General features: G+C 39.3%; 1 protein-coding gene across 2 annotated transcripts in view; it reads right to left on the bottom strand.

Annotated features, from left to right (window-relative positions):
- Positions 1 to 27,702, bottom strand: part of rftn2 (raftlin family member 2) — a 70,771-nt gene that overhangs the window by 17,350 nt on the left and 25,719 nt on the right. Inside the window, exons 1-6 of one of the 2 annotated variants that reach the window (XM_043692927.1) lie at positions 24,897 to 24,965; positions 23,149 to 23,332; positions 17,786 to 17,897; positions 16,589 to 16,940; positions 10,983 to 11,186; positions 1,634 to 1,755 (exon numbers count right to left, since the gene is read on the bottom strand). In XM_043692927.1, coding sequence (XP_043548862.1) covers positions 1,634 to 1,755; positions 10,983 to 11,186; positions 16,589 to 16,940; positions 17,786 to 17,897; positions 23,149 to 23,332; positions 24,897 to 24,954 — 1,032 coding nt within the window. In that variant the 5' untranslated portion in view covers positions 24,955 to 24,965. Of the gene's footprint in view, positions 1 to 1,633; positions 1,756 to 10,982; positions 11,187 to 16,588; positions 16,941 to 17,785; positions 17,898 to 23,148; positions 23,333 to 24,896; positions 24,966 to 27,702 lie in introns of those variants that run through there. The other variant, XM_043692926.1, reaches the window with a different exon arrangement.

Genomic DNA, 27,702 nt, shown 5'->3' on the forward strand with positions numbered 1-27,702 from the left:
TCTTTTATCTGTTCTCCCTTCCCTGTTATTGCAACTATGACCCTGGAATTGGAAAACATCATCATGTTCCCTCCCTCAGTCACTTTTGACTTTACCTTTGTCATTCTTGACCCTCACTCTTCTAAGTGACCCTTGAGCCACCCACCATCACCATTGCTCAATTGCTCTGGAACTGGCCCTGATTTAGGTTTGATCTACCAAGCATCATAATCAAACCTCCCTTCACCAACGTTGACATGGCCTCTACTCTCTCACCTCCTAGGAATTCAAGGTTGACCTAAACCCTATAAACCTTTGAATTTCCCACATTAAGGCTGACTTCTTATCTGAATATAGTGACCTTCTTTGCAGCTTCCATCCCTTTCCTTTTCAAGCTGTTGTAGAACGGCCATTATCAACTCTCTTTTTCTTGGTTAGCCACAGTCCGATCTCCTTGCATAGCCACCATTGTACTCCCTTCATAGGTTATGCCCCATCATCCTTCACAACCACCATACTATCCCAATACATTAATGTCTTCTTTCCACAGTCCAACAAAGCTCCCTATAAAAGATAAGTAGTTCCTACTCAGTCCAAATCTACAAGAAAAACTATATGATCTGTCACACACCAGCTTTAACTAATCATAAATCTCAAGGCATGTTTCTTTGTTCTTTGAAGAGTTAATTGCAAAATTAAACTACTACTTAATCAGGTGAAATAGTGTTCAAATGGTTAGGCATGATAAGCAAAGTAAAGCATTACAAATTAGGTTCCTGCTACATGTTGTTAGAAATCTTAATCTGCCCTCAATCTGTTGGCCATCTTAATTCATTACTTCAACCTACTTATGGAAGCCTACATTTTGCCTCCCACACAATTATTTGGCAAATGGGTAAGAACAGAACTCATAATCACGTACGTTAGGTAACAGATACTTTTGAATTTATAAAGAATAACACGTGGGCGGCACGGTGGCACAGCGCCTGAGACCCGGGTTCAATTCCCGCCTCAGGCGACTAACTGCGTGGAGTTTGCACGTTCTCCCCGTGTCTGCGTGGGTTTCCTCCGGGTGCTCCGGTTTCCTCCCACAGTCCAAAGATGTGCAAGTCAGGTGAATTGGCCATGCTAAATTGCCCATAGTGTTAGGTAAGGGGTAAATGTAGGGGCATGGGTGGGTTGCGCTTCAGCGGGTCGGTGTGGACTTGTTGGGCCTAATAACTGATTAGATTAGATTCCCTACAGTGTGGAAACAGGCCCTTCAGCCCAACAAGTCCACACCGACCCTCCGAAGAGTAACCCATCTAGAGCCATTTCCCTTTGACTAATGCACCTAACACTATGGGCAATTTAGCGTGGCCAATTCACCTGTCCTGCACATCTTTGGATTGTGGAAGGAAACCAGAGCACCCGGAGGAAATCCACACAGACACGGGGAGAACATACAAACTCCACACAGACAGTTGTCCAAGGCTGGAATTAAACCTGGGACCCTGGTGCTGTGAGGCAGCAGTGCTAACCAGTGAGCCACCGGGCTGTTACCAAATGAGATACACTTCCAAAAGAATCACTAAATATAACTTTCTGCATCCTAAACACCTTGTAAAAATATTTTGAAATGTTAAATTCTGAACAGAATAAGAGATCATCTTACCTCAATGACGGTCCATTGTTCAACAACAATTGCATCATTTGGTATCTTGCTTGACTCAAAAGACCCCAAATGATGTTCTTCATAAATAAACATTCCATCCACAGACTTAGACAAATAGTCTCCTAGAATTGAAAATTAATGTATAAGCAGGATAAGAAGCATTGGAGACAGTGCAGAAAGGAGTTGCTAGGGTGGTACCAGAGCTGAGATGATATTTCAACCAGGAAAGGTTAACAAAAAAGTTAAAGATAGTGTAAAACTTAAAGAAACAGCATAATGTTGGGCAAAGTTTAGTGCAGGTCAGAAGGGTGGATAGAGTATGAAAAATAGTGAAGAGTCACAGAATTGTTGTAGTGCAGAGGCCATTTATGCCTGTGTCAGTTCTTTTACTCCTGCTCCTCTCCTGCCTTTTTCGTACACCTCTACACACTATTACTATCCATTACTATACCTTTTTGAATGCCTCAGTACGTTTCCAGGTACTGCATTCCATACCCTAATTGAATTGAAGGATGATTAATTCCCTGAACCAGATGAGTTTCATCCCAGGAAAGCAGGTGACCTGAGAGGCAGTGGATGCATTGGTGATTATCTTTCGAATTTCAATGGATTCAGAGAAGTAGTAACTTTAACCCCACTATTTAAGAAAGGAGGAAATGGGGAAAAGGAAGAATGGAGAATTGTATTATTTCCAAACTTGCTGGCAACACAAAATTGGATGGGAACATCTGTTATGAGGAAGATGCAATGTGGCTTTAAGAGTTCTTGGACAGTTATCTAAATGGGCTAGAAAATGGCCAGATGCCCTATAATGTGAATAAGTTTGAAGTTATTCACTTTGGTGGGAATAAAAAAAAGGCACAATACTTCTTTACTGATGTAAGGGTGTGTCCTTGTTTACAAGCCATTAAAGGTTAGCTCTCAGGTGCAGCAAGCAATCAGGACAGCAAACGGTGCATAAACACTGAGATCAAGAGGATGTTTTTCACTTAAAGGTGATGAATTTTTGGAATTTTCTACCCCAGTGAGCTGTGGAATCTCAATCAATAAGCATGCTTAATACTGAATTACATTGCTGAAGACTATTGACATCAATGGATATGGATGAAGTACAGCAATGTGGAATTGAAATAATAATCAGTCATAATTGAAATGAATGGTGGAGAAGGCTCAATGGGCTGAATGGTCTAATCCTGTTCCTAGATATATCCACCTTAAGAATATTCAAAGACTCCAATTCTCTAACTTTTTGAGAAAGAATGTTCCAAAAACTCATGACTGTGAAAAATGCTTGCCTCATCTTGATCTTAAATGGACTCCTTATTTTTAAATAATGATCCCCCAGTTCTAGATTCTTTTATGAGGAAAATCTTGAATATATCCACCCCTTCAAAACCTCTCGAGATCTAGTGTTTCCACTGTCACCCCTTATGCTTCGAAACTTCAGTATATAGCAATACAGCCTGCTCAAGCTTTCCTCATGAATAACCCAACAATTCTGGAATTCGTCTAGCAAACCTTCTTTGAATTGCTTCCATTGCCTTTTGTAGCTTTCCTTGAAAAGAAAGACCAATTCAGTTCACTGTATTCCAGATTGAATCTCACCACTACCATTAACAACTAACGCATAATCACTCTACTTTTGTATTCAAGTCACCTTAAATAATAAACAATAATATTCTATTAAGATTTACTTTGTTACTTTGTGATCTGCAAATGAATATTTTGAAATTCATGCCCCAGGATATCCAGATTTTCTTGCATCTCAGATAGAAGCATACTATCTAAATAGTGAGAACTTTTTTCTTGTTTTTCCTGCCATATGGACAGTTCCACGTGTTCCGACACTATAATCAATTTGCCAGATCTTTACCCATTCATTTAACCTATCTACATACCATTGTATCCTCTTATTCTCTCTTATCCTCTTGTTCTCTCTTATCTCTAAATACAACCAACTTAGCAAAGCATCAGTTCAAGTTCACAGAGTCAAATCATTACTTGCAGCCATTTTGTTGTGTTATTTCAAATTGAAAAGCCATTTTGTGGTTAACAAAAATCTACAGAGACTTGTTGCTTCTGACAACAGCCTAAATTCAAATTTTAGATCCTCACCTCAAATGGAATGCAAAATTTAACCATATTTCGATTACCACTACCTTCACTATCTATACGACTAACCACTTTCACTATTTAAACATTAATTAATCCTACATAGTTGCATAATACCACATCTGGTGTGGCTTGATCTCCGGTAAATTTCAGAATATCCTGTTTTAAGAAACTATCTTGAAAATATTCTATTAACTTCTCATTGAGGCTATCTTTGCCCATCTGATTTTTCTAGTCCATATACAAATTAAAATCCCCTATGATTATTATTGTACCTTCTTGACAAGTTCCTATTATTTCTTCCTGCCAATATCATGTAGCACTACTCCCACAGTGACTTCTTGCCCTCATCATTTCTCATCTCTCCTTAAACAAATTGTATACCCTGGTTTCTAAAACTAGGTCAACTTTGTCAGTGCAATATACACCATTAATTAACAGAGACACCCCTCCTCCTTTTCCTAGTGTCTTGTCTTTTTCAAAAGGTACAGGAGTTTTAATACTTAGATCCCTACCCATGTCATCCTGCAGAAATGGTTCAGATTTTAGTGTTTTCATTCAACTTTGATTTAAGAGCAATGTGTATTCAGATAGAGTTATTGGTTTATTCCTTGTGTTATTTTTGTAAACTGTAGTCTTATCTGCTGTCTATGTTTAGATATGTGGTCTCTATTCCTCCCTGCATTGTCTGTTAATCATTTAGAATAGAATAATAATTTATTTTCACTTGTATTTTTACAAAACATAGTTGCCATACATTTCATTGACATCTTTTTCTCGTCGTATCTCTGCTTTTTAATTTCCACACCATTTTATATCCTTACCATTCTAAATCTGAACCCTTACCCTATTTTGTTTTCATACCTCCTCTGCTCTACTTCCCTAATTATATGGCTTACGAGAACACCAATCCCCACGTGGTTCAGGTATGCACAGTGCCTATGGGACAGATCCTACTTTCCCCAGAATAGATACCAGTATCCCATGAACCAGATCCCACTTATCCACATTAATATCTGAACCTTGGATTCCATAACACAATCAGAGTCAATGTGGTGCTGTGAAAGGGAAATCATGTTTGATAACTTTTTTAGAATTGTTTGAGGGTATAATAAGCAGTCATAAAGAGGAACCTGTAGATATAGTGCATTTGGATTTCCAGAAAGCATTTGATAAGTTGTCACATAAAAAGGTTATTGCACAAGATAGCAGCTCATGGTATTGTGAGTAGTCTCTTAACATGGACTGAGGATTGGTTGACAGACAGTCAAGATTGATGAAAACAATAAATACTGTGATCTCCAGAATTTGTTGTTTTCAGTACAGGTTCCAGCTTTGGTAGTAATTTGCTCCTACATTATGTCAAGATTAATGAGTCTTTTTCAGGTTAGAAAGACATAGTTAGTGCCACAAAGATCAATCTAAGCACCTCAATTATTTACAATCTACTTTAATAACTTGGAGTGGAAGGGACAGTAATTTGTTCACCTACAAAAATTGGTAGAGCACATGTTGTGGTGATGGCAGAAGGAATCTGGAAGGCGATATAAACAGATTGCATGAGTGGGCAAAAACTTGGCACATGGAGTTTAATGTAGGTAAGTGAGAGATCAAGCACTTTGGTAGGATGAATCAAAAAGGCAGACCGTTATTTAAATAAAGACTCAAAAAAGTGCAGTGTTCAAGAACTTGGGTGTTCTTGAGCATGAAACATAAAAAAAGTTACCATGAAGGTGCAGCAAGTAAGAAGGCAAATGGAATTTTGGTTTTTATTACTTGGGAGATGGAATTCACAAACAGGAAAGTTTTGTTGCAATTGTACAGGGTGGTGATGAGAACTGTGCAAAAGAGTATCTTTTCCTCTCCTCCCTAATGTTCCTACTCACCTAACTGCCAGTGCCCTATTCAAAGCTACACATGTTACTGTCACTGAGATGCTCACTAAAGTGAACCCAGTTGCAGAAAAAAAAGCAGTTTCAGCTTGGCTAACTGGCTACCTTCATATTTGCTGTCCAATTAAGGATAGTGGACAGATTTTCTGTGGAAGCAGGACCAATCAAAAGATCTGCAGCTGTTGACAGCTGGAACTCCAATGGGGGAAGTGGGTGTTACTGAGTGGATTAAAGAACTGTGAATGAGCTTCAAATTGGAGAAAATATGTGTGAAATCACAAAACTAAAAACGAGACCCAAAGCTAATAGGACTATTAAAATCAAAAGGAAACCTCCTAAATATTGATGTTGTCTTGAGGTGTGGCTTTTTATCCCTTTCATATGGGCAAGGAACCTGAGGCTCCAATGGCCCCTTTGGTCTTTGTCTGAAAACCAAGTTCTATACTCAGCCAGTGTCCTCCATGGTGCTGGGACGATCCTGTGGGAGTCCCCCACCACTCCCTCCATTTGGCATTTAATTGGAGTGTCTGGCTACTCATGCTGTTGCACTGGCCAAAATTCTTCTTTTGACTGCACAATCTGAAACTTTTGGTGGCCTCTAGTGATCCCTTTAAAAGATCTGGAAAAAAGCAGTTGGAACTTACATAACATTTGGTTAATCAAGTTTTATCCAGTTTCCAAGATAGAGAGTAAAACAGGAATTAGCCCCTGGATTTGCAAATATGGAAAAAGCCCAAAACTGAATTCAGTCAGGCAATATGCATATCTGCCTTTACTAATTTTTAAGTGTCTAAACACAAGATAGCCCGAGGGGATAATGTGGTTTATATTTGGAGTGAATTTCTAATTGCTTATCCAAAGTTCAACTTCCAATTAAAATGAACAGGCTGCAAGTTCCTGTTTGCAGCTGTCCCAAATTATTGAGTTAAAATGTTAAACCTTCCTTGTGGCTTTACTTCAAAGTTCTAAAATATTTGACTCAAATACTGGCTATCGAGCAAACTGATACTTTGTTAAATCATTTTCTGGTGAGGATATTTGTTAATAATAGATTTTAAAATAGCTTTACATCCACTGGGAAAACACACCATTAGGCAAAATGTAATAATTATAGAAGAAAAGAACTTTGCTTTGCTGCAGTATTATGTCAGTTGATTCTCAGATTGGCAATTAAAGTCATTTATCGGAAGAACTAAAGTGCTGGAAATTAAGTGTTGTGCCTAATCCTCAGCTACAAAATTAGCAAAAGCAAACCAATTTAAGACTGATGTAGTCTGTACACCCATTGGTCATCTGGATGAGAAGCAATTTTATTTAAGTATGTAAATTTGGGCCAAATTTCTGTTGGAGGATTCCACTAGAAAGTAAACGTGCAACAAATTGGCCTTGGACCAATCGTGGCTCTTTAGCATGCCCTAGCTCCATGGAGATGATTACCATTTATTTATCAAACATCCTCTACCTCCAAGGCTAGTAGGAGTACTTCTCTGATACAAGTTATGATTGTGTTCCTGTCCCATGACTTGAATCATCTTCTTTGGGATTGATTTGTTGTTTGAGGGTCAAACACTTGACATTAACGTTGTCTAATCAATCAATATGTCCAGGGGCAGAAACATACAAAATAATGCAGAGGACCCATTTCCTTTAACAGTTGGACCTCTGGTTCGGGTGCACACTGATCACACATCCCCCAATCTGGACCAATAAACAAAGGCAAACTAATTTAATGGTCTTGGAGAGTATATAATTGAATCATGCCATTACCATTTGATTCATATCTAAAAATGAAAATCATCATTAGATTATAACAGCCATAGTTCTGAAGCTAAAGTAGTTTAACTTAAGCATTACTGAATTACTCATGAAAGGCAACTGTAATCTTGCATTATCTGCCATATGATGAGAAAAATGAGAATGATGAATACAGTCATAGAGTCACAGAGATGTACAGCACAGAAACAGACCCTTCGGTCCAACCTGTCCATGCCAACCAGATATCCCAACCCAATCTAGTCACTCCTGCCAGCACTTGGCCCATATCTTTCCAAACTCTTCCTATTCATATACCCATCCAAATGCCTTTTAAATGTTGCAATTGTACCAGCATCCACCACTTCCTTTGGCAGCTCATTCCATACACGTACCAACCCCTGCGTGAAAAAGTTGCCCATTAGGTCTCTTTTATATCTTTCCCCTCTCACCCTAAACCTATGTCCTCTAGTTCTGGACTCCCCCACCCCAGGGAAAATACTTTGTCTATTTATCCTATACATGCCTCTCATAAGTTTGTAAACCTCTATAAGGTCACCCATCAGCCTCCGACACTCCAGGGAAAACAGTCCCAGCCTGTTCAGCCTCCCCCCATAGCTCAAATCCTCCAACATCCTTGTAAATCTTTTCTGAACCCTTTCAAGTTTCACAACATCTTTCCGATAGGAAGGAGACCAGAATTGCACCAATATTCCAACAGTGGTCTAACCAATATCCTGTACAGCCGCAACATGACGTCCCAACTCCTCTACTCAATACGCTGACCAATAAAGGAAACCATACCAAACGCCTTCTTCACTATCCTATCCAACTGCGACTCCACTTTCAAGGAGCGATGAACCTGTACTCCAAGTTCTCTTTGTTCAGCAATACTCCCTAGGACCTTATCATTAAGTGTGTAAGACCTGCTAAAATTTGCTTTCCCAAAATGCAGCATCTCACATTTATCTGAATTAAACTCCATCTGCCACTTCTTAGCCCATTGACCCATCTGATCAAGATCCTGTTGTAATCTGATGTAACCCTCTTCGTTGTCCACCACACCTCCAATTTTGGTGTGATCTGCAAACTTATTAACTGTACCTCTTATGCTCACATCCAAATCATTTATATAAATGACAAAAAGTAGTGGACCCAGCACTGATCCTTGTGGCACTCCACTGGTCACAGGCCTCCAGTCGGAAAAACAACCCTCCACCACCACCCTCTGTCTTCTACCTTTGAGCCAGTTCTGTATCCAAATGGCGAGTTCTCCCTGTAATCCGTGAGATCTAACCTTGCTAACCTTATCAAACGCCTTACTGAAGTCCATATAGATCACATTTACAACTCTGCCCTCATCAATCCTCTTTGTTACTTCTTAAAAAAGCTCAATCAAGTTTGTGAGACATGATTTCCCACACACAAAGCCATGTTGCCTATCCCTTATCAGTCCTTGCCTCTCCAAATACATGTACATCCTGTCCCTCAGGATTCCCTCCAACAACCTGCCACCACTGACGTCAGGCTCACTGGTCTATAGTTCCCTGCGTTGTCCTTACACCCTTCTTGAACAGTGGCACCGCATTAGCCAACCTCCAGTCTTCCGACACCTCACCTGTGATTATTGATGGTACAAATGTCTCAGCAAGAGGCTCAGCAATCACTTTCCTAGCTTCCCACAGAGTTGTAGGGTACACCTGATCAGGTGCTGGGGGTTTATCTACCTTTATGTGTTTCAAGACATCCAGTACTTCCTCCTCCGTAATATGGACATTTTTCAAGATGTCACCATCTATTTCCCTACAGTCTATATCTTCATTGACCTTGTCCACAGTAAATACTGATGCAAAATACTCGTTTAGTATCTCCCCCATTTTCTGCGGCTCCACAAAAGCTGTCGTGCTGATCTTTGAGGGGCCCTATTCTTTCCCTACTTATCCTTTTGTCCTTAATGTATTTGTAAAAACCGTCTGGATTCTCCTTAATTCTATTTGCCAAAGCTATCTCATGTCCCCTTTTTGCTCTCCTGATTTCCCTCTTAAGCATACTCCTACTGCCTTTATACCCTTCTATTGATTCACTTGATCTATCCTGTCTATACCTGACATATGCTTCCTTCTTTTTCTTAACCAAACACTCAATTTCTTTAGACATCCAGCATTCTCTATACCTAACAGCCTTTCCTTTCGCCCTAACAGGAATATACTGTCGCTGGATTCTCGTTATCTCATTTTTGAAGGCTTCCCATTTTCCAGCCGTCCTTTTATCTGCGAACATCTGTGCCCAATCAGCTTTTGAAAGTTCTTGCCTAATACCTTCAAAATTGGCCTTTCTCCAATTTAGAACTTTTAGATGTGGTCTATCCTTTTCCATCACTATTTTAAATCTAATAGAATTATGGTCACTGGCCCCCATTGACACCTCAGTCACCTGCCCTGCTTTATTCCCCAAGAGTAGGTCAAGTTTTGCACCTTCTCTAGTAGGTGCATCCACATACTGAATCAGAAAACTCTCTTGTACACACTTAACAAATTCTTCTCCATCTAAGCCCTTAACACTATGGCAGTCCCAGTCTATGTTTGCAAAGTTAAAATCCCCTACCATTACCACCCTATAGCTGAGATATCCTTTCAAATTTGTTTCTCAATTTCCCTCTGACTATCCCCATTTCAAACAGGTATGCTGTTTTGGAAAATGCAGGGGGTAATCGATTCACAGGGGAACGTAGCACCAACAGCCAAGTTTCTGGTATTCAGACTCTCAAATTTGGTGATATTTATTGGGATCGAGAAGGGTTTTTTGGGTGGCCTTCAAAGGGTTGAGAATTCCATGCAGCCCAATTAAATTCCTGAGCCACCAATTGTAGGGAATCTAATCTTAAAAAAAAATTGTGGTGGATTCAGGGATAATGTTTGCCAATAATCAGCCTATTTGGCGGCCAGATTCTGTCATCCAACAATCCCACATCAGCCCCCTTCTTCTTCTCCCCGAATTAATAGAGGGAGACGCTGTTGGGAGACACTCGAGTGACCTGTCCCATGATTGACTGGATTCAGCCACCATGGTTCCTGCTGTAACAGGCTTGTGTTAAGTCTAGCAATGTGTGTCCATAAGGGAAAAAAAGTCTTAAAAGAACAGTATTCCAAAATTCTCCACAATGTGGATAATGATTCATTAATGTTATGTAAAAAATAAGAGAAAAATAGACCAGGGTTTCTGTTGGTTTTATAACTGGTGGGTGAGATCCTTGTAAACCTGACAGTTCCCTCAAGGATGGTTGGGATTCTATCAGGATTACTAATAGTCCAGTTAGAATCATTGCCTCCAATTCTAAGTGATAGGTACAAAACATTTTTGAAATTCATTGTCACTTCTGTCACTTTGTTTTTGGACATCCAGTAACACCTGTCATCCTGCAAAGTTCTTTAGCTACAAGAGATCACACTCAACCACTTTATAATCTTGATCCTTTGTTTGGAATGTATTAAATTTATTCAGCAGTTTGCTATCCATTGCATTAAAATCAATTGTCACCATTCAACTGTACTTGCAATAACTTATCACACAATACAATTGTAAATGATATTTACCTTTCATTGTTTCCCAAACTACGAATGAATCAACCAATGACATTCCACTTTTATAATAAGATGTTGTGATTTCCAACCAATCTGCTTCCAGGGTACAAATGGTTTGGCCCTTCCTTGCTACTCTGAGTGATACATTGCCTTCATGGTAGGACCGTTCACTGAAGTCTTCATCAGAAACATTGAAGACAGCAAATAGTTTGAAATCTAGAATGATAATAATACATTGTCAGACCACTGGAAAAGGCACACAAAAAAATGAACGTAGCAAGGTAGCAGATCAAGTACATTCTCCATGTAGAGCTATATTTGTAAAAGGCAATTTAGCAATGTAGAGTAAATACTTGACTTGTCCTGAGAAGCTGACAACACTGGATCAACACTTGTTCTGCAACCTGACTGTACCTGAAGTTTGGATTGGCAAACTGATAGAATTCCTAGTGGGGGCCAGGGAAAACTGCAAACTTCGTCCCTGCTTTGGGAGGAATACAGTGCCAAGCTGATTTAAGTTTTCCACTGATTGAGTTAGGCCGAAATGATCCCATTTTTCCCAGAATTGGAGACGCATGTATAGAGAATGAGGCATTATTTTCCCAAGCTTCTTGTTTCTTTTTGCAACTTTTGTTATGCTAAAAATAAAATCAGTTGCCATGCTGTGAATGTTCTAAAGCATCAGAAGACATCCTGATTACTTGCATCTGACCTGAGTTGACACAAAATGCAAAGTTTAAGTTTGAACTAGGAATAACTCCCCATTTTCTCCCACAGGACTCTGAACAACTTTGCTTCACACCATCAGTGATTCACTAGCACGGACTATTCAATTGGTGGAACCCAGAGTCAAAGATATTAGTGCTCCAAAGCATGACACTTTCCTATTCTGGCTATTTTAGTAAAATTAAAAATAGAGGAAGTCAGTTGGCTAAGTGACAGCTGTATTGTAGGTCACCTTGGGGAGAGTTTTCTGCACTGTAATTTGCTTCATTTGGAAACCTGATTGACAAATAAGCAAACTCATGTCCATTAAAGGTACAGCCAAACTTTTAAGTTTTAACGTTCAAGTGAATGTTATGGACCAGACCAAATCCCCATAAAATATATTAAGAAGATAGCCTAGACCCTAACTTTTCTTATGCTAAGGTAAGTGTAAGGCATGTTCCAGATGCAATTTGAATGGTCAATCTACTTTAAGCAAAACACACTTTATTTTTACAAAGCAGTTAAAATACAGACAAAATAAAAGAATTGGCTTAACTGTAACTCTATTGAATTGCTTAATGAAGTTTTATATCTATATATATTTTATATATATATATTAACTACCACTAATGAACTGCTCCAATGTAGTAACATCCCATAAACACATCTTTGGTAAAGGCAAGTTCAGTAAAATAGATTGTTTCACATACAATTCTAGCAGCAGGAAGAAAACCGCAGCTTTTAGCTGTAACACAGAGAGGACTAAGAGCTTCCACATCAAGCTTCAAGACTTCAGCAACTGCTGAAAGCCACAATTAAAAATCCAGGTTCTTTAGGAGTTTGACCCCACTTATTCAGGCTGCTTCTATTTTTTCAACTTTAAGAAAAACCAAGTTCTTAGAAGCTGTTTACTTTACTGGCTTTGAGGAGACTGCTCTTTACCTGTATCTCAACCTTCATAAAAAGGATCAAAATAGATCTCTCAAAGCTATAGCATCGCTACATGAATGATCTGTAAAACAAGTAGTCTTAAATTTGCACATTGTATGATTTGGAGTGGATTCTGCTACACAGCAGAGCTGCTAGATTGGGTCTGCAGCAGGTGATGAGGGAACGGAATGTGAAAAACATACATGACCGTGTCCTTACCAATCTTGCATGCCAAACAGCATAAGCAGCAAATGATAGACAGAGCTAAGCAATCTCACAACCAATGGATCAGATCTAAGCTCTGTAATCCTGCCACATCCACTCAAGAATGGTGGTGGACGATTAAACAACTATCTGGAGAAGGAGGCTCCACAAATATCCCCATCTTCACTGATGGAAGAGCCAAACATGTCAATGCAAAAGTATTCGCAGCAATCTTCAGTCAGAAGTGCTGAGTGCATGATCAATCTCCAGTGGTCCCCAGCATTACAGATACCAGCTTTCAGCCAATTCGATTCACTCCATGTGACATCAAGAAACGGTTAGAGACACGTGGAACAGTAAAGGTCATGGGCCCTGACAACATTCGTTAATAGTACTGAAGACTTGTGCTCCAGAACTTGCCATTCTTCTAGCCAAGCTATTCCAGTACAGTTACAACATGGCATCTAACTGACACTGTGTAAAATTGCCCAAGTGTGTCCTGTACCCAAAAAGCAGGACAAATTCAATCTGGCCAATTACTGCCCCATCAGTCTTCTCTTGGTCATCAGTAAAATGATGGCAGATGTCATCAACAGTGCTAACAAGCAGCACCTGTTTATCAATAACCTGTTCAGTGATGTCCAGTTTGGGTTCTGCAAGGACCACTCAGTTCCTGACCTCATTACAACCTTGGTTCAAACATGGACAAAAGAACTGAATTCCAGAGGTCAGGTGAGAGTGACAGCCTTTAATATCTAGATTGCATTCAACCGATTATGGCATCAAGGAGCCCGAGCAAAACGATGGGAATCAGGGTGCAAACTCATCCTGGCTGGAGTCATTCCTGACACATCAGAAGATGGTCGTGGTTGTTGGAGGTCAGTCATCTCAGCTCCAGGACATCTCAGCAGGAATTCCTCAGGGTAGTGTCCTAGGCCGAACCATCTACTGTTGCTTCATCAATGACCTTCCATCATCAGGTCAGAAGTGGGGATGACATCATCCAGGACAAAGCAACACACTTTATTGGTACTACATCCAAAAGGATCCATTCCCTCCACTACTGAAGCCCAGTAGTGACAGTGTGTATTATCTATAAGATACACTGCAGAAATTCACTAAATATCCTTAGGCAGCACCTTCCAAACCCATGACAACTTCCATCTAGAAGGACAAAGTCAGCAGATATGGGAGCACCACCACCTGCAAGTTCCCCTCCAAGCCATTCACTATCCTGACATGGAAACATATTGCTGTTCCTTCACTGATACCTGGTCAAAATCCTGGAATTCCCTCTCTTTATGGGCCAACCCACAGCTGCGCACTGCAGCAGTGCAAGAATGCAGCTCATCACAACCTTCTCAAGGGCAACTAGAGACGGACAAAAACGCTGGGCAGCCAGCAACGCACACATCCCAGAAAAGTGAGTTAAATAAAAAAGCAACATGGACAAAAATGATACATGTAAGTAAACTAGCAGTTGTTTTTTTTCTATAAATGGGACTATTAAAACAGCTAAATGGGAGATGGAGGCTCCACAGTATCCTCATCCTCAATGATGGTAGAGTCCAGCACATCTGTGCAAAAGATATAGCTGAAGCATTTGCATTCATCTTCAGGCAGAAGTGCTGAGTGGATGATCCATCTCGTCCTCCTTAGGTCTCCAGTATCATACGTACTAGTCTTCAACCAATTCACTTCATGCGTTATCAAAAAAAGGCTGAAGACACTTGGCTACTACAAAGGCTAACAGCCCTGACCATAATCCAGCAATAGTTCTATAGACATGTGCTTCAGAAGTAGCTATTCTCCTAGCCAAACTACAAAATTGGCATCAATCTGGCTATGTGGAAACATTCTGAGGCATGTCCTTTCCAAAAAAAGGGACAAATCTAATCTGATTAATTATAACCCTATCAGCCTATTAACAATCAAAATGATGAACGGGTATCATTGACAGTGCTTTCCAGCAGTAGTTGTGAATGAATAAAGTGTTCAAAGATGCTGAGTTTGGGTTCTGCCACAGCCACTCGACTCCTTACGTCATTAGAGCTTTGGTCCAAATGTGGTCAAATGAGCTGAAGAGGGTGAGAGTGACTGCACTTGATTTCAAGATAGCACTTAAGCATGGCTTCAAGGTGACCGTTCAAAACTGGATCAATGGAAATCAGAGGAAATGCTCTCTACTGGTTGCACTCATATCTAATATTGCAGGAGTTCCTACAGTTAGTGTTGCAGGTTCACCAATCTTTAGCTGCTTCAATCACCTTGCTTGATAGTGACTGCACAATGTTCAGCACCATCATGACTCCTCAGATACTGAAGCAGTCCATATCCATATGCAGCAAGACATGGATAACAAGGCTGATAAATAACAAGTATCATTCATACCACATGTGCCACGAAATAATCATTGTCTCTTGACATTCAGTGGCATTACCACTGCTGAACTGCTCCATTGTCAACATTTTGGCCAGGGGATTAGAATGTGGTACCACTGACCAGAATCTGAACTGGATCAGTCATATAAATATTATGGCTAGAAGAGCAGATCAGAGGCAAGAAATTCTGTGATGAGTAACTCACCTTTCATTTTCTAATGCCTGACCACCATTGACAAACTCTCCACTGGATACCCGGCACATACCTGGTCAAGAGAAGATGGTGGCACTTATCCTTGCAGAGTAAATAAAGTCATTAATCGGAGTCAAGGAGTCCAGGCAAAATTGGAATCACTGGGAATCAAGGGGCAAACTAGAGTCATACCTTAGACAAACAAAGATGGTTGTTGGAGGTCTGTCATCTCAGCTCCAGGAAATCGCAGGAGTTTCTCAGGGTGGTGCCATTGGCCCAACAATCTTCAGCTGCTTCATTAATGACCTTTCCTCTATCATAAGATCAGAAGTGGGGAGTTTCGCTGATGATCGCACAAAGTTCAGCACATTTTGTGACTCCTCAGATATTGAAGCAGTCCATGTTCAAATGCAACAGGATCTGGACAATATCCAGGCTTGGGATGACAAATGATAAGTAGCATTCGCACCACACAAATGCCAGATTTAAAGTGAACTGCAAAGAAGGGTGGAATGAGTAAAAATGTTTTCACTTGGCAAGTAGTGAGGGTAAGGAATACACTGCCTGGAAGTGGAGTGGAGACTGGTTCAACTGAGGCATTCAAGAGGGCATTAGGTGATTATTTGGATAAAAATAATGTACAACTCAATGGGAAAAATTATGCAATCAACACAAATGATGCTCATTTAATGAAAACTGAAAGAACTGTGGATTCTGTAAATCAGAAACAAAAACAGAAGTTGTTGGAAAAGCTCAGCAAGTCTGGCAGCATCTGTGAAGAGAAATCACAGTTAACGTTTCAGGTCCAGTGACTCTTCCTCACTTGATGAGTCAGTTCAGGCATAATGCATTGAACAGCCTCCTTCTGCATCGTAACACTTCTGTGATTTTAAAAGGGTTCCCACAGGATCAGATTCAATCATTATATACCATAATCTAGTCTGTACCATGAATAACATGCACCCAAATTAAATCCTCTTCTTTAATTTAGCAAGACAGGAACTTATATAAAAACCTATAGATCAAAAGCAGCTTTTTATTGTTTCCATTGTTCATGGACATGCATTACGAATGATTTTTCATTGTTGTGAAATTGGAGTAAAGATAGAACTTTCTACATGTAAACATGTAACCCTACAAATAAACAATACAATCAAGAATAGTTAAGTAATGATTTTCAAAAAAATATTAATAAGACAAACCTTCCTTTGGTTGACTGCAAGGACAGGTTTCATTTCCAATCCTTTTCTCTCTTCCATGCAAAAGATCCTTCTCTGGAGCTGGCCCATTCTCTAAAACATCAGTGACTTTATTGCAAGAATGTTCTTTTTCCATTGCAAATTCCATTGGCTTTTTGTTAAAAATCTCCTCACTGCATTTTATATGGTTATCAGGATTTTGCTTTCGTTGATCTGGCAATTTAAAGTCAACATCCTGTCCCAAATCTGCAACTAGTTCTCTTGATAATTTTGTACCATTGCAGGCCTTTGACTGGGTACTGAGTGGATTTAAAAATCCTACAAACTTCATTCCTTTCTTGGTTAAATCATTCACCTAAAATTCAAGAACACAGAAGTAAAAACTGCACTGCTGCTTATTTGAAAACAAATAAACATTCTCATTTGAAAGAAAAGCTGTTGGGCAGCTGTTTAGGAAGTATATGCAGCAGGTTGCTGTTGTGGGAAGAGGGCAATAAGTAGAAGTAACAGGTCATTGTTATGGAATTTCCCACAAGGGCTCTATTTTCCTATTGTGCTGAACAGCACACTAACGGAACTGTATGAAGCACATCTTCAGGAAAGGGGTCTTCAACAGTTCCTTAATGAATCACTTCTGTCTTAAGGAACCCTCTTCTGATACATCCCTAAGATAACAGCAATGTTTGTAGAAATATGGTATGAACTACATCTTGATTAATCTTTTTCTTTGGCACAAAATTGTTTTCTGTGGCTCTTTGATTTCCTAAAGGACACATATGACAACAAAGACAAGGCGGTGGGAATTGATTAGTTTTGGGGGTTAAAGGTAGACACATCTTTTGCCAGAAGCTACCTCCATTGGAATTTAGACAGTATTTTGGAAACTGACTCTAGTAAACATTACGCATACACAAAAAATACAATTTCCTCATACTGGTTCCTAAACAAATGATGTCAAGAATTATTAACACACGTGAAACAGATCCACTCTGGTCACAACCTTGAAAATTATTTCTCTTTAGCTCTACTGGTTACTGATACGTATGCAGTGCATATATTTCTGGCCATAATATGAGACATGAATCCACTGCACACATCGAAGATTAGAAGGCCTTATTCACTGAAAAAGCATGTTTTTGCCTTTTCTCAAATCTGACAGTGATTCAGAAGATTGACTTAGTACACATCAAGAGAGAGTACCTTGTCTAACAGTCCTTTCACAACATCAATGGAAAGTGTTTGATTGCTCACAGACCATTCTTCAACAACTAGCTTGGAGTGCCTTGGTTCTCCATGTTCTGACTTCTTTATACTGTATTAAGTAAAATAACAGAACACATAAGAAATGAATAAGAAATAATAATTCTTAGAATAATTCAGATGTTCTGCAGATATTTAGATGAAGCAACTAATGGTTCACATTAGAAATGATAGTACCATAAAATATATCAAACTAGGTCAGTGTCTGTTTCATAACACTAATTGTATCAGAAAGTAGAACAGACAGCATGTATAGCATTAAAAAAAGTTTGAATCAGATAAATGTTCGTTGACACTTGTGTAGAGAAAGGCATAATTTTCTTTTACCTAGTTCACCTATCATAAACTCATACTCTCCAGCCTTAGTTTCACATTAATACATGAAAATATTCAAGAGGAATAAACACAAAATAAAGTTAGGGGGATGAAATTTCAACACTCTCTAGCCTTGGGCTAGGGAAACCACTGCAGAATTTCAGCCCCTGTTGGTGGAACTGTCTTGACAAGAGTTTACACAAATATTTGGCTCAAATAATGAAGTTGGTGATGGAGAGAGAGTATTTTCCCCTGGGTCTGAAAATGTTACCAGAAAGATTTAGCAGACTCTGGTGTATTGATTACTTCTCTTCCAACAGGACTTTAAATCTGGTGCCATCTACTGGAGATCTAAAGCATCCAACAATAGTGATGTAATCAAGGAGATTGATCAATGCAGTCAGAATGAAGAATTCACAGAAAAGCAAGCAGTAAAAATCATGGATTATATTTTGTTTTTTTCAACCATTCCTCAAACAGCAAAATAAAAGTTGTGACATAAAAATAGGGTTAGGGTCCAAGTTGAAATATCATAAATTAATCTTAAAATTGACTTAAAACTCAATGCAACTTGAAAATTATATTGGAAGAAATAACACTCCTATGCTAATAGCATCCAAGTCAGTTGCTGAGATTGACACCAAGGCATATGCATTTTCTTTTTTACAGACCTCCTCAATTGTACACCTCACCCCACCCCACCCACTGTCAAAGCTGCTCCCTACCTATTGACCTTAGAGATATTTTCTCATCAACTTGTTCAGACAATTTATAATACATCCCTGGAGCAGGCAGAACCTGAACCGTGGTTCAGAAGTTTGGATGTTCCTACTGTGCCATAATCGCCGTTTTATTGCTTCTTAAAATGCTATAAAGGAATGCAGGGGTTCACATTCAGGTATTGTCTAATCAGCCTGTTCAGAGATGTTATGGTACACCCTCTGGTGAAGCATTTTCCCTATCACTGCACCACAAAAGTCATCCTGGGTTCACATTTAGATATTTTCCTAATCAACTTGTTCAGACATGTTATTACACACCTGTGGAGGAGGTTGGACTTGAACCATGGTCCAGAGGTAGGGTTGTCCAGAGGTAGGGTCTACAAGAGACCTGGAAACCTTTATTTGTATTTTAATTTAAAAAAAATCAGACTGTCCAAAGATGTATAAATCCCCTCCAGAGCAGATGGGACCTGGACCCAGGTTTCCTGGTTCAGTTATTTCTCTTAGCCTTAAATAAAAAAAAACGAACTTTGACAACTGTGACTAACCAGATATTAATAGATTCCTCTTCTTTAAATTTAAACTTTTGATACTCTTTCTAAAGCTAATCAAAATAACATCTGCCTTTTTACTTATGTCCACATTAACATGGTCAACATTAATATATCATGCTAACCTTTTCTTTAAAGTTATTTTTTCCCACATATAGAAATAATTGTTATCCATTTCCTTGAAACACAATATTTCATGTCCTTGTATCAATATTCCATGATTTTTGAAAAACACAAGATGTCTCACTTCAAGGACATTTTATAATTTCTTATTAGATTTTTGACTGGTCAGTTAAACTTCTTGTGATTATACCTGATGTCAGTTATGACCATTTGCAACTGAGAACCTTGTTAAAACATGCTAGCGTTGTGGAGGTTCTGAGACCAAATAATATCTCTTGGTAAAATAGTCTGACAATTGTCGACTTGTGTCAACCCTTTTATTATATAAATCTCTTTCCTTTCCAATATTACTTTCACGTAAGCGAAGCCCATTCTCAGCATTTCCATTGTGTTACTCTTTGTCGAATGAAGATTGTCTCAAAAGCAAACAATTATTCATAAAGGCAAAATACTACTGATGCTGGAAATCTGAAACAAACATAGAATGCTGGAAAAACTCAGCAGGTCTGGCAGCATCTGTAGAGAGAGAAAGAGTTAATCATTATGGCTCTTCTTGTGGATGTAAGCAGTGTTATAGAGCCCAAAAAGAAGTTGTAGGAAACAGTACAGGTAGTTCTCCAATAACGCATGTTTCATAAATGCGATTTGGCTGCAATGCGATTTGTGAATTAAGGACTGTCTTTTATACAAAGCAAACTCCCATTTGCTGTTACACGATTCCATCCATTTTATTACCATCTGGCTGTGTTTTATTCTGCTGGCACACCTATTGCAATAGGTTGTCATCTGTGTGTATTCTTTTGCTTCTATCGGCAACTAAGGTCGGGGAAGCGAACAGTGGAATATTTTGCTGGAATGCTTATTGGGGTCATGCACTGACTGAAAGAAGGTGCAAATACAGTGAGGTTCAGCAAGTGCTGGTGAGCAAGTAGAGGCTCAGATAGTCTGAAGTTTCAACACATGGTGATTTTACAAGAGAGGGTGTATGTGTGGGAATGGGATAGATGTGAAACTAAGGACAGACCACTGACGACCCTAATTTCTCCCCACCCCACCCATCCTCAAGTTATGCCTAATCCAAGTTCACCCAGTCTCTGTATGCATGGGGGGTGGGGGATCTGAGAGTCTCGGTGCCTCTTTCTTTCTGAAATCCCAGATCCAGTAAAGCCATTTAGAGCATCCCAACTCTTTTGTTAAGCAGAGGCTCAGATAGTCTGAAGTTTCAACACATGGTGATCTTACAAGAGAGGGTGTATGTGTGGGAATGGGATAGATGTGAAACTAAGGACAGACCACTGACAACCCTAATTTCTCCCCACCCCACCCATCCCCAAGTTATGCCTAATCCAAGTTCACCCAGTCTCTGTATGCATGGGGGGTGGGGGATCTGAGAGTCTCGGTGCCTCTTTCTTTCTGAAATCCCAGACCCAGTAAAGCCGTTTAGAGCATCCCAACTCTTTAGCCATTCCCTCAAAAAAAAGATTTTACTCGTGCCAAAAAATAACTTCCGGAAGTTTCACAAAGTTTATTGGTAGAGAATTGGGTTCTAGATAAATTCCTCTCCACAAGGAGTTGGGAATACAACAACAGATTGGAAAGTTTTGCTTGTAACATCTTGGCATTTCTATAACTGACCAGAAATGGACAGGTTCAGTAAACTGGTGTTCCAAGCCTGTTTTTCCCATAGGCCTCGTTACTTCTATTGCGTGATTTTCTATAACACAACATCGCAAGGGAACACAACTGCCACATTATAGGAGAACTACCTGTACAGTTGAAATAGGGTATGGAATATAGTGAGGTCTTTAGATTGTTCTGTGAGATCTACTGATCAATTACCACGTGCGGTATTAAGCTTCGAAAATAATGGATTTCGCTCTCCTAAAGTGCGTATTTTGGCAGGGCGCCATTCCAAAGCAGCAAATAAGCATTGTGGATCAAGGCATATTCTCAAAGATCCACCATCTTTATGATGCATGTTATTAAGCTACACCAGTCTGTGCTCCTGCAGTCTTTTAATGATTCCATCCTGCTCCATCCAGCTCGATTCTCAATTTGTATTTTAAATTGACACTGCACTGATTTCTCCTGTTGTTGCCTTTTTAGGGCTTTCTTCTTAGCAAAACTGCTGTGCTTTTAAACTTTTTGTAGCAAAATTTTTGTAATTAACAAAAGGTGTTGAATCTTTTGTAAACTGTTTCAAAGATTTTCGATTTTCTTAGTGTTAATATTCTTTGTGCTTTCTCTTTAATTGGGGCAAAATAGAGATTTATGTCTTTTTCCACTTCTAAACTGATAGCCACAGGCTTTCCAAATAGTAAAAGGGTTTCTAATTTTTGAAGCTTTCAGGCCTCAAAACTGGTCTGTCTGGTTTGTATTAGCTTTTGAAATGGATTCTTATAGCTCTAACTCTGCAGCTTTTGCTTCCAGTATTCAGTTTAAACATTTTTTCCCCTGTTTTCTTAAAGACATATTCCATGAGTGTCATAATCACTGCTTCATTTAATTTTACTATTTCTCTTCAGAATTTTCATGCATTCTTCACAATATTGCTTAAAGCTTTGAAACAGCTGACAGTATCAATTTCTGGCACCATGTCAGGTTAATGATATTGGTTTGATAATCAATCACTCATGGCTTTTGTTTCTTCTCAACAGCAAAACACATTATAAGCTATAAAACAGACATTATATCAGAGGAACTGATTGTGTGTATGGAACCTTTGTACTTCAGCTAGACTGAATCATCGAATCCCTACAGTGTGGAAGCAAATCTTTGGCCCATTGAGACCATAACTACCTTCCGAAGAGCATTCGACCCAGACCCACAACCTTTACACTATTTCTATAATCCTGCATTTCCCATGGCTAATCCACTTGGACAAAATAGGCATTTTAGCATGGTCAATCCACCTAACCTGCACATCTTTGGACTGTGAGACAAAACTGGAGCACCTGGAGGAAAACCATGTAGACATGTGGAAAATGTGCAAACTCCACATAAACAGTTGCTCAAGGGTGGAACTGAATCTGAGTCCCTAGTGCTGTGAGACAGCAGTACTAACCACTGAATCACTGTACCACCCCCGTTTACTGACTGCATGGTAAGTCGAATTGCAACGTTGTATAAGAATAATATATATAACACTATTAAACATAATTAAAATTAAGGCTATAATTGTTGAATTACAAAAGAAATGCAAATAGTATAAAAATGTTTTGGTCAAATGATTTCAAATACATTTGTTGTGAAATAAAAGAATTTTAAACCACCTTCTTCCAATTCAATGACTGAGAACAGTACGCTGTAAAAAAAATTAAAACACACTAACCTTATACCTGGCAATCACATATTTTAAAATAAGTCATTAGTTGTAACTAAATTCTATTAATTTTACGAAGTCAAGTTGTTAAATGTCTTCAATGTTAACCGACGGAATTTAGAATTAGATGTTACGAGCTACTTTAAACAAAATGTGGTACTAATTACTACTTTCTAACATGAAACTTGCATTTTGTGATCTAGATCTTTTACTTGCACTTCAGACTTCATAGCAAGAAGGAAAACATTAAATGCTATGAATTTAACTCACCTGGATCTTATTTTAGTTAGTATAACTCTATAAATGTAACTCAGTGGAGATCGTTTCCTTTGCCCCACAGAAAGGATTGTAGGATGGATAGTGGCAACAACATATCCTCTCTTATAGTATGCTTCCAATTTGTAATTAAGATCCAGAAGAGAGGGAATCTTGATAACATCTGGATTTGATGAACCTATAATGTTAAAATCAAAATATAGGAAGTGAACACTCATCAAATTTGAACAAAGTCTGGATGTAGATTGCATCCTAATTTCTAAATGCTCCATGATTTTCCATGCCACTACATTAATTTACAATATGATAATTATATCACTACAGAGTTACTGTTGCAGTTGTGACGGAACCTGTCACCCGCAGGACCAGTGGAGGAAACATGCGAAAGTTGTTTTCTGAACACACAAATTATTGCATGTTCTCCTGGGTACATTGACCCTGGTTTCAAAGATTGTATCCTAACAGAAAGGGAAACTACAGGTTTCTGACGAAACTGTAACAGGTTGAAATGAGATAAAAGACAGTGAAACAACTAAACTTACATCACCCAATAGTACAGTACAGGTGGACTTCAGAAAATGATCCAGGATCTTCTAAAAGAAAAATACAAGGCTTCTGCAGTTGTTTTTGTTACTTGAAGATATTGACTGACTAGACTTGGCCGGACAGTGCACAGATGGCTGGATTATAGGTAATATTGGTGAATTCACATCAACACTGTCATGAACAAAGCTGAGGTGGTTCCGCAGAACTGCACCATTTTGGTGAAGTCAGAGCAAGTAGAATACAGTTTAATTGGGAGCTGCTGTTGAATGAAATTTGGTGCTAAATCTTTGAAGAAAATGGTGAGAGGAAGATGACAGACTTGAAGGACATTTTGGCTGAAATTGGTGTCACATAGTCTAGCAGACTGCCTTGTAAATCCATGAGATCTACTAATACTGCATTTGCTATTTGACATGTAATTTATAGTTTATATTGGTCTCAATTTGTTTGTTAGTTCATATTTATTTTGGTTTTGGTTTTACTGTTAAAGTAAAAGTTATGAGTAAAATCTTTTCTACGGGATTTCTTATTCAGTATATTCAATTATTTTGTTTGATCATCAGGTGGAATGCATGTGATAGACTATTAGAAACAAACTCATAAGCATAACGGAAGAGATTAATGAGTGCGATGAACAGACAATGATATTGAGAATATTTTTACAGGCTGACTGATACACAATTCATGAGTATTCGTTTCAAACGGTTGATATTCTGCAGAAAAATGTCTTTTTAGTCACAGATTGATTGGGCAATGAATTCACCGACATGGCAAGAAGCTTAAACCATTTTGATGGTTGGGTTTCCAAATTTCAATGGTTGGCTGCTCAAATCTTTCGAGTGATGATGGATAATCAAATCAAATGGATGAGATTTCCATTGGGTCTTGCTCCATTTACAGCAAGGTGTTATTTTATTCTATAGAAATGTTTTCTGCCATAGGGAGTATTTAGATCTAATGATTCAATGACATAAGTCTCTATTAAGTAGCAGTGGCATTTTCTTTGTTTGTGGAATGTGGGTGTTTTTGCCATTCCTAATTACCCTTGAGATGATTGTGGTGAGTTGTTTCCTTGAACTGCTACAGAGCAGCGGTGTAGACAAACACACAGTTAACTTAGGAAAGGAATACCGAGATTTTGATCCAGCAAAAATAAAAGAATGATCATATAGTTCCAACGTAGGACAGTATGTTACTTGAAAGGGATCTTGCAGGTGGTGGCATTCCCATCTGTCTGCTGTCGGTCTTCTGCATGGTGCTACAGATTTGGAAAGTGCCGTTTGAGCCTTGTCAAGCTGCTGCAGTGCATCTTGTAGATGGTATAAACTGTAGCTGGAGAATTTAGAAGGTTAAGGAGTGGTATGATTGAAGTCTTCAAGATATTAATACGAATGAACACGATAGATAAATTATTTGGAGATTTGAGAACTGGGGCACAGTCTAAAACATAGGACCAGACCATTCAGGAGAGATGCTAGAAATATTTCTACACATACAGGGTGGTAAAAGTTTCAAACTCTCTTCCACAATTGGCAGTTGAAGCAACATCAGTTGTTAATTTTAAGTCTGAGATAGATAATTTCTAAGTATGTAAGTTACCTCGCTGAAGGTTTGTTTTCAGACGTTTCATCACCATACTAGGTAACATCATCAGTGAGAGTCTCCGGTGAAGTGTGGGTATGTCTCACCTCTCCATTTATAGGTCTGGGTTTCTTAAGGTGGGTGATGTTATTTCTGGTTCTTTATTTTCCAAGGGAAGGTAGGTACAATCTAATTCGATGTGTTTATTGATGGAGTTCTGGTTAGAATGTCATGCCTCTAAGAATTCTCGTGCATGTCTTTGTTTTGCCCGTCCTAGGATGTGTGTGTTGTCCCAGTCAAAGTGGTGTCCTTCTTTGTCTGTATGTATAGAAACTAGTGATAGTGGATCATGTCTTTTGGTGGCCAGTTGGTGTTCATGTATCCTGGTGGCACGTTTCCTGCTAGTTTGTCCGATATAGTGTTTTTCACAGTTCCTGCATGGTATATTGTAAATGATGTTAGCTTTGCTGGTAGTATCTATTTGATCCTTTAAGTTCAATAGACCCATTTTAAGTGTGTTGGTAGGTTTGTGGGCTACCATGATGCCAAGTAGTCTGAAAGTCATTTATGATAAGTCTTTGATGTAAGGTAATGTGGCTATAGTTTTGGTTGCATTGTGTCTGCTTGTTTGGGTTTGTTTCTGAGGAATCAGTAAATTGTGTTCATTGGGAACTCATTTTTCTTGAAAATATTGTATAGATATTTTTCTTCTGCTGTTTGTAGTTCTTGGGTGCTGCAGTGTGATGTAGCTTGTTGAAATAGTGTCTTGATGCAGCTCCATTTGTGGGTGTTGAGATGATTGCTTCTGACGTATTTGGTCTGTGTTTGTTGTTTTCCTGTAGACACTGGGTTGAAGCTCTCTGTTAACTGTATGTTCAATTGTCACATCTAGGAATGGGAGTCTGTTGTTGTTCTCCTCACCTTTTGTGAATTTTATGCCTGTCAGGATATTGTTGATGGTGTTGTATGTTTCCTTTAATTTGCTCCGTTTTGTGATAACAAAGATATCATCTCCATAGCGGACCCTCCCATCTATCCAACCCAAACTTTGAGTTTGCTATGTTGATGACACCTTTAATAAACACTTCAATTTAGATCCTACCTACCTTCCCTTGAAAAAAAAACGGAAATGACATCACCCGCCTTAAGAAACCAAGACCTATAAATAGAAAAGCGGAACATACCACCAGCGCTTCACCAGAGACTCTCATTGATGATGCTAACTAGTATGGTGATGAAACGTCTGCAAACAACCTCAAGCTCAGCGAGCTAACTTACATACATGTCGTCAACCTGAGCTCAAAATCTTCTCAAAAATCGCTAATAGGTAACTTCTGTTAAACAAAGGTATTGAGGGATATGGGCCAAAGGCACATAAATGGAGTTAAGCCAAAGATCAGCCATGATCACACTGGATGGTGGATCAGGCTCAAGGGGCTGAATGGCTTACTCCTGTTCCTACAACAATGATAAGGGCAGCACTTGTCATGATGATATAAAATATGGATTACCGATCTTTGGATTCTATCAGCTGATTTAATATCTGGGACTTCCATCGACTAAGTGATTTCAAAAGGGTACAAAAAACACTAGATGGAATTTTATAGGGCACTGAGCAATGTGGGAGATGCCCAAGATTTGTGGTACAATCAGATGAGAAGTCCAGTGAGGCTAATCTTGATGTTGGCAGCATCTCACTTCAACGGATGATATCTACTTGGACTTCAAGAAGGTCTTTGACAAGGTGCCGCACAAGAGTAAGATAAGGGCCCATGGTGTCAGAGGCAAGGTGCCAGCATGGATAGAAGCTTGGCTGTCTGGCAGAAAACAAAGAATGGAGATAAAAGGGTCCTTCTCAGGAGGGCAGCCGGTGACAAGTGGTGTTCCGCAAGGCTCAGTGTTGGGACCACAACCTTTCAGTTTATATGTTTATGATCGAGATGAAGGAACTCAAGGCATTCTAGGTAAGTTTGGAGATGATATGAAGATAGGTAGAGGGACAGGAAGCACTAAGGAGGCGAGGAAGCTGCAGAAGGATTTGGACACATTAAGAGAGTGGGCAAAGAAGTGACAGGAGTACAAGGTGAGATAGTGATAGGTCATGCACTTTGACAGGAAGAAGAGGCATGGACTATTTTCTAAATGGGGAGAAAGTTCAGAAGTCTGAGTTCAAAGAGACTTGGAATTTCTAGTCCAGGATTCTTCGCAGCATCTACTTCCGCCCCCAGTGACGTTACTCGCCTACACGCTGAATGTGTCTCCACCCCCGTGCCGATCTCTGCCCCCATGCCTAACCCCGCCCCCACGCAAATTCCCGCCCCCGCGCCTAACCCCGCCCCCACTCCCAGCTCCAGCCCCAAACCAGGTCCTAGCTCCCAGCCCTGCCGTATTTTCACCATCCCTCCAGACCTCCCCCTCTCT

This window comes from Chiloscyllium plagiosum, chromosome 7 (genome assembly GCF_004010195.1).
Source record: "Chiloscyllium plagiosum isolate BGI_BamShark_2017 chromosome 7, ASM401019v2, whole genome shotgun sequence".
Classification (NCBI taxonomy): Eukaryota; Metazoa; Chordata; class Chondrichthyes; order Orectolobiformes; family Hemiscylliidae; genus Chiloscyllium; species Chiloscyllium plagiosum.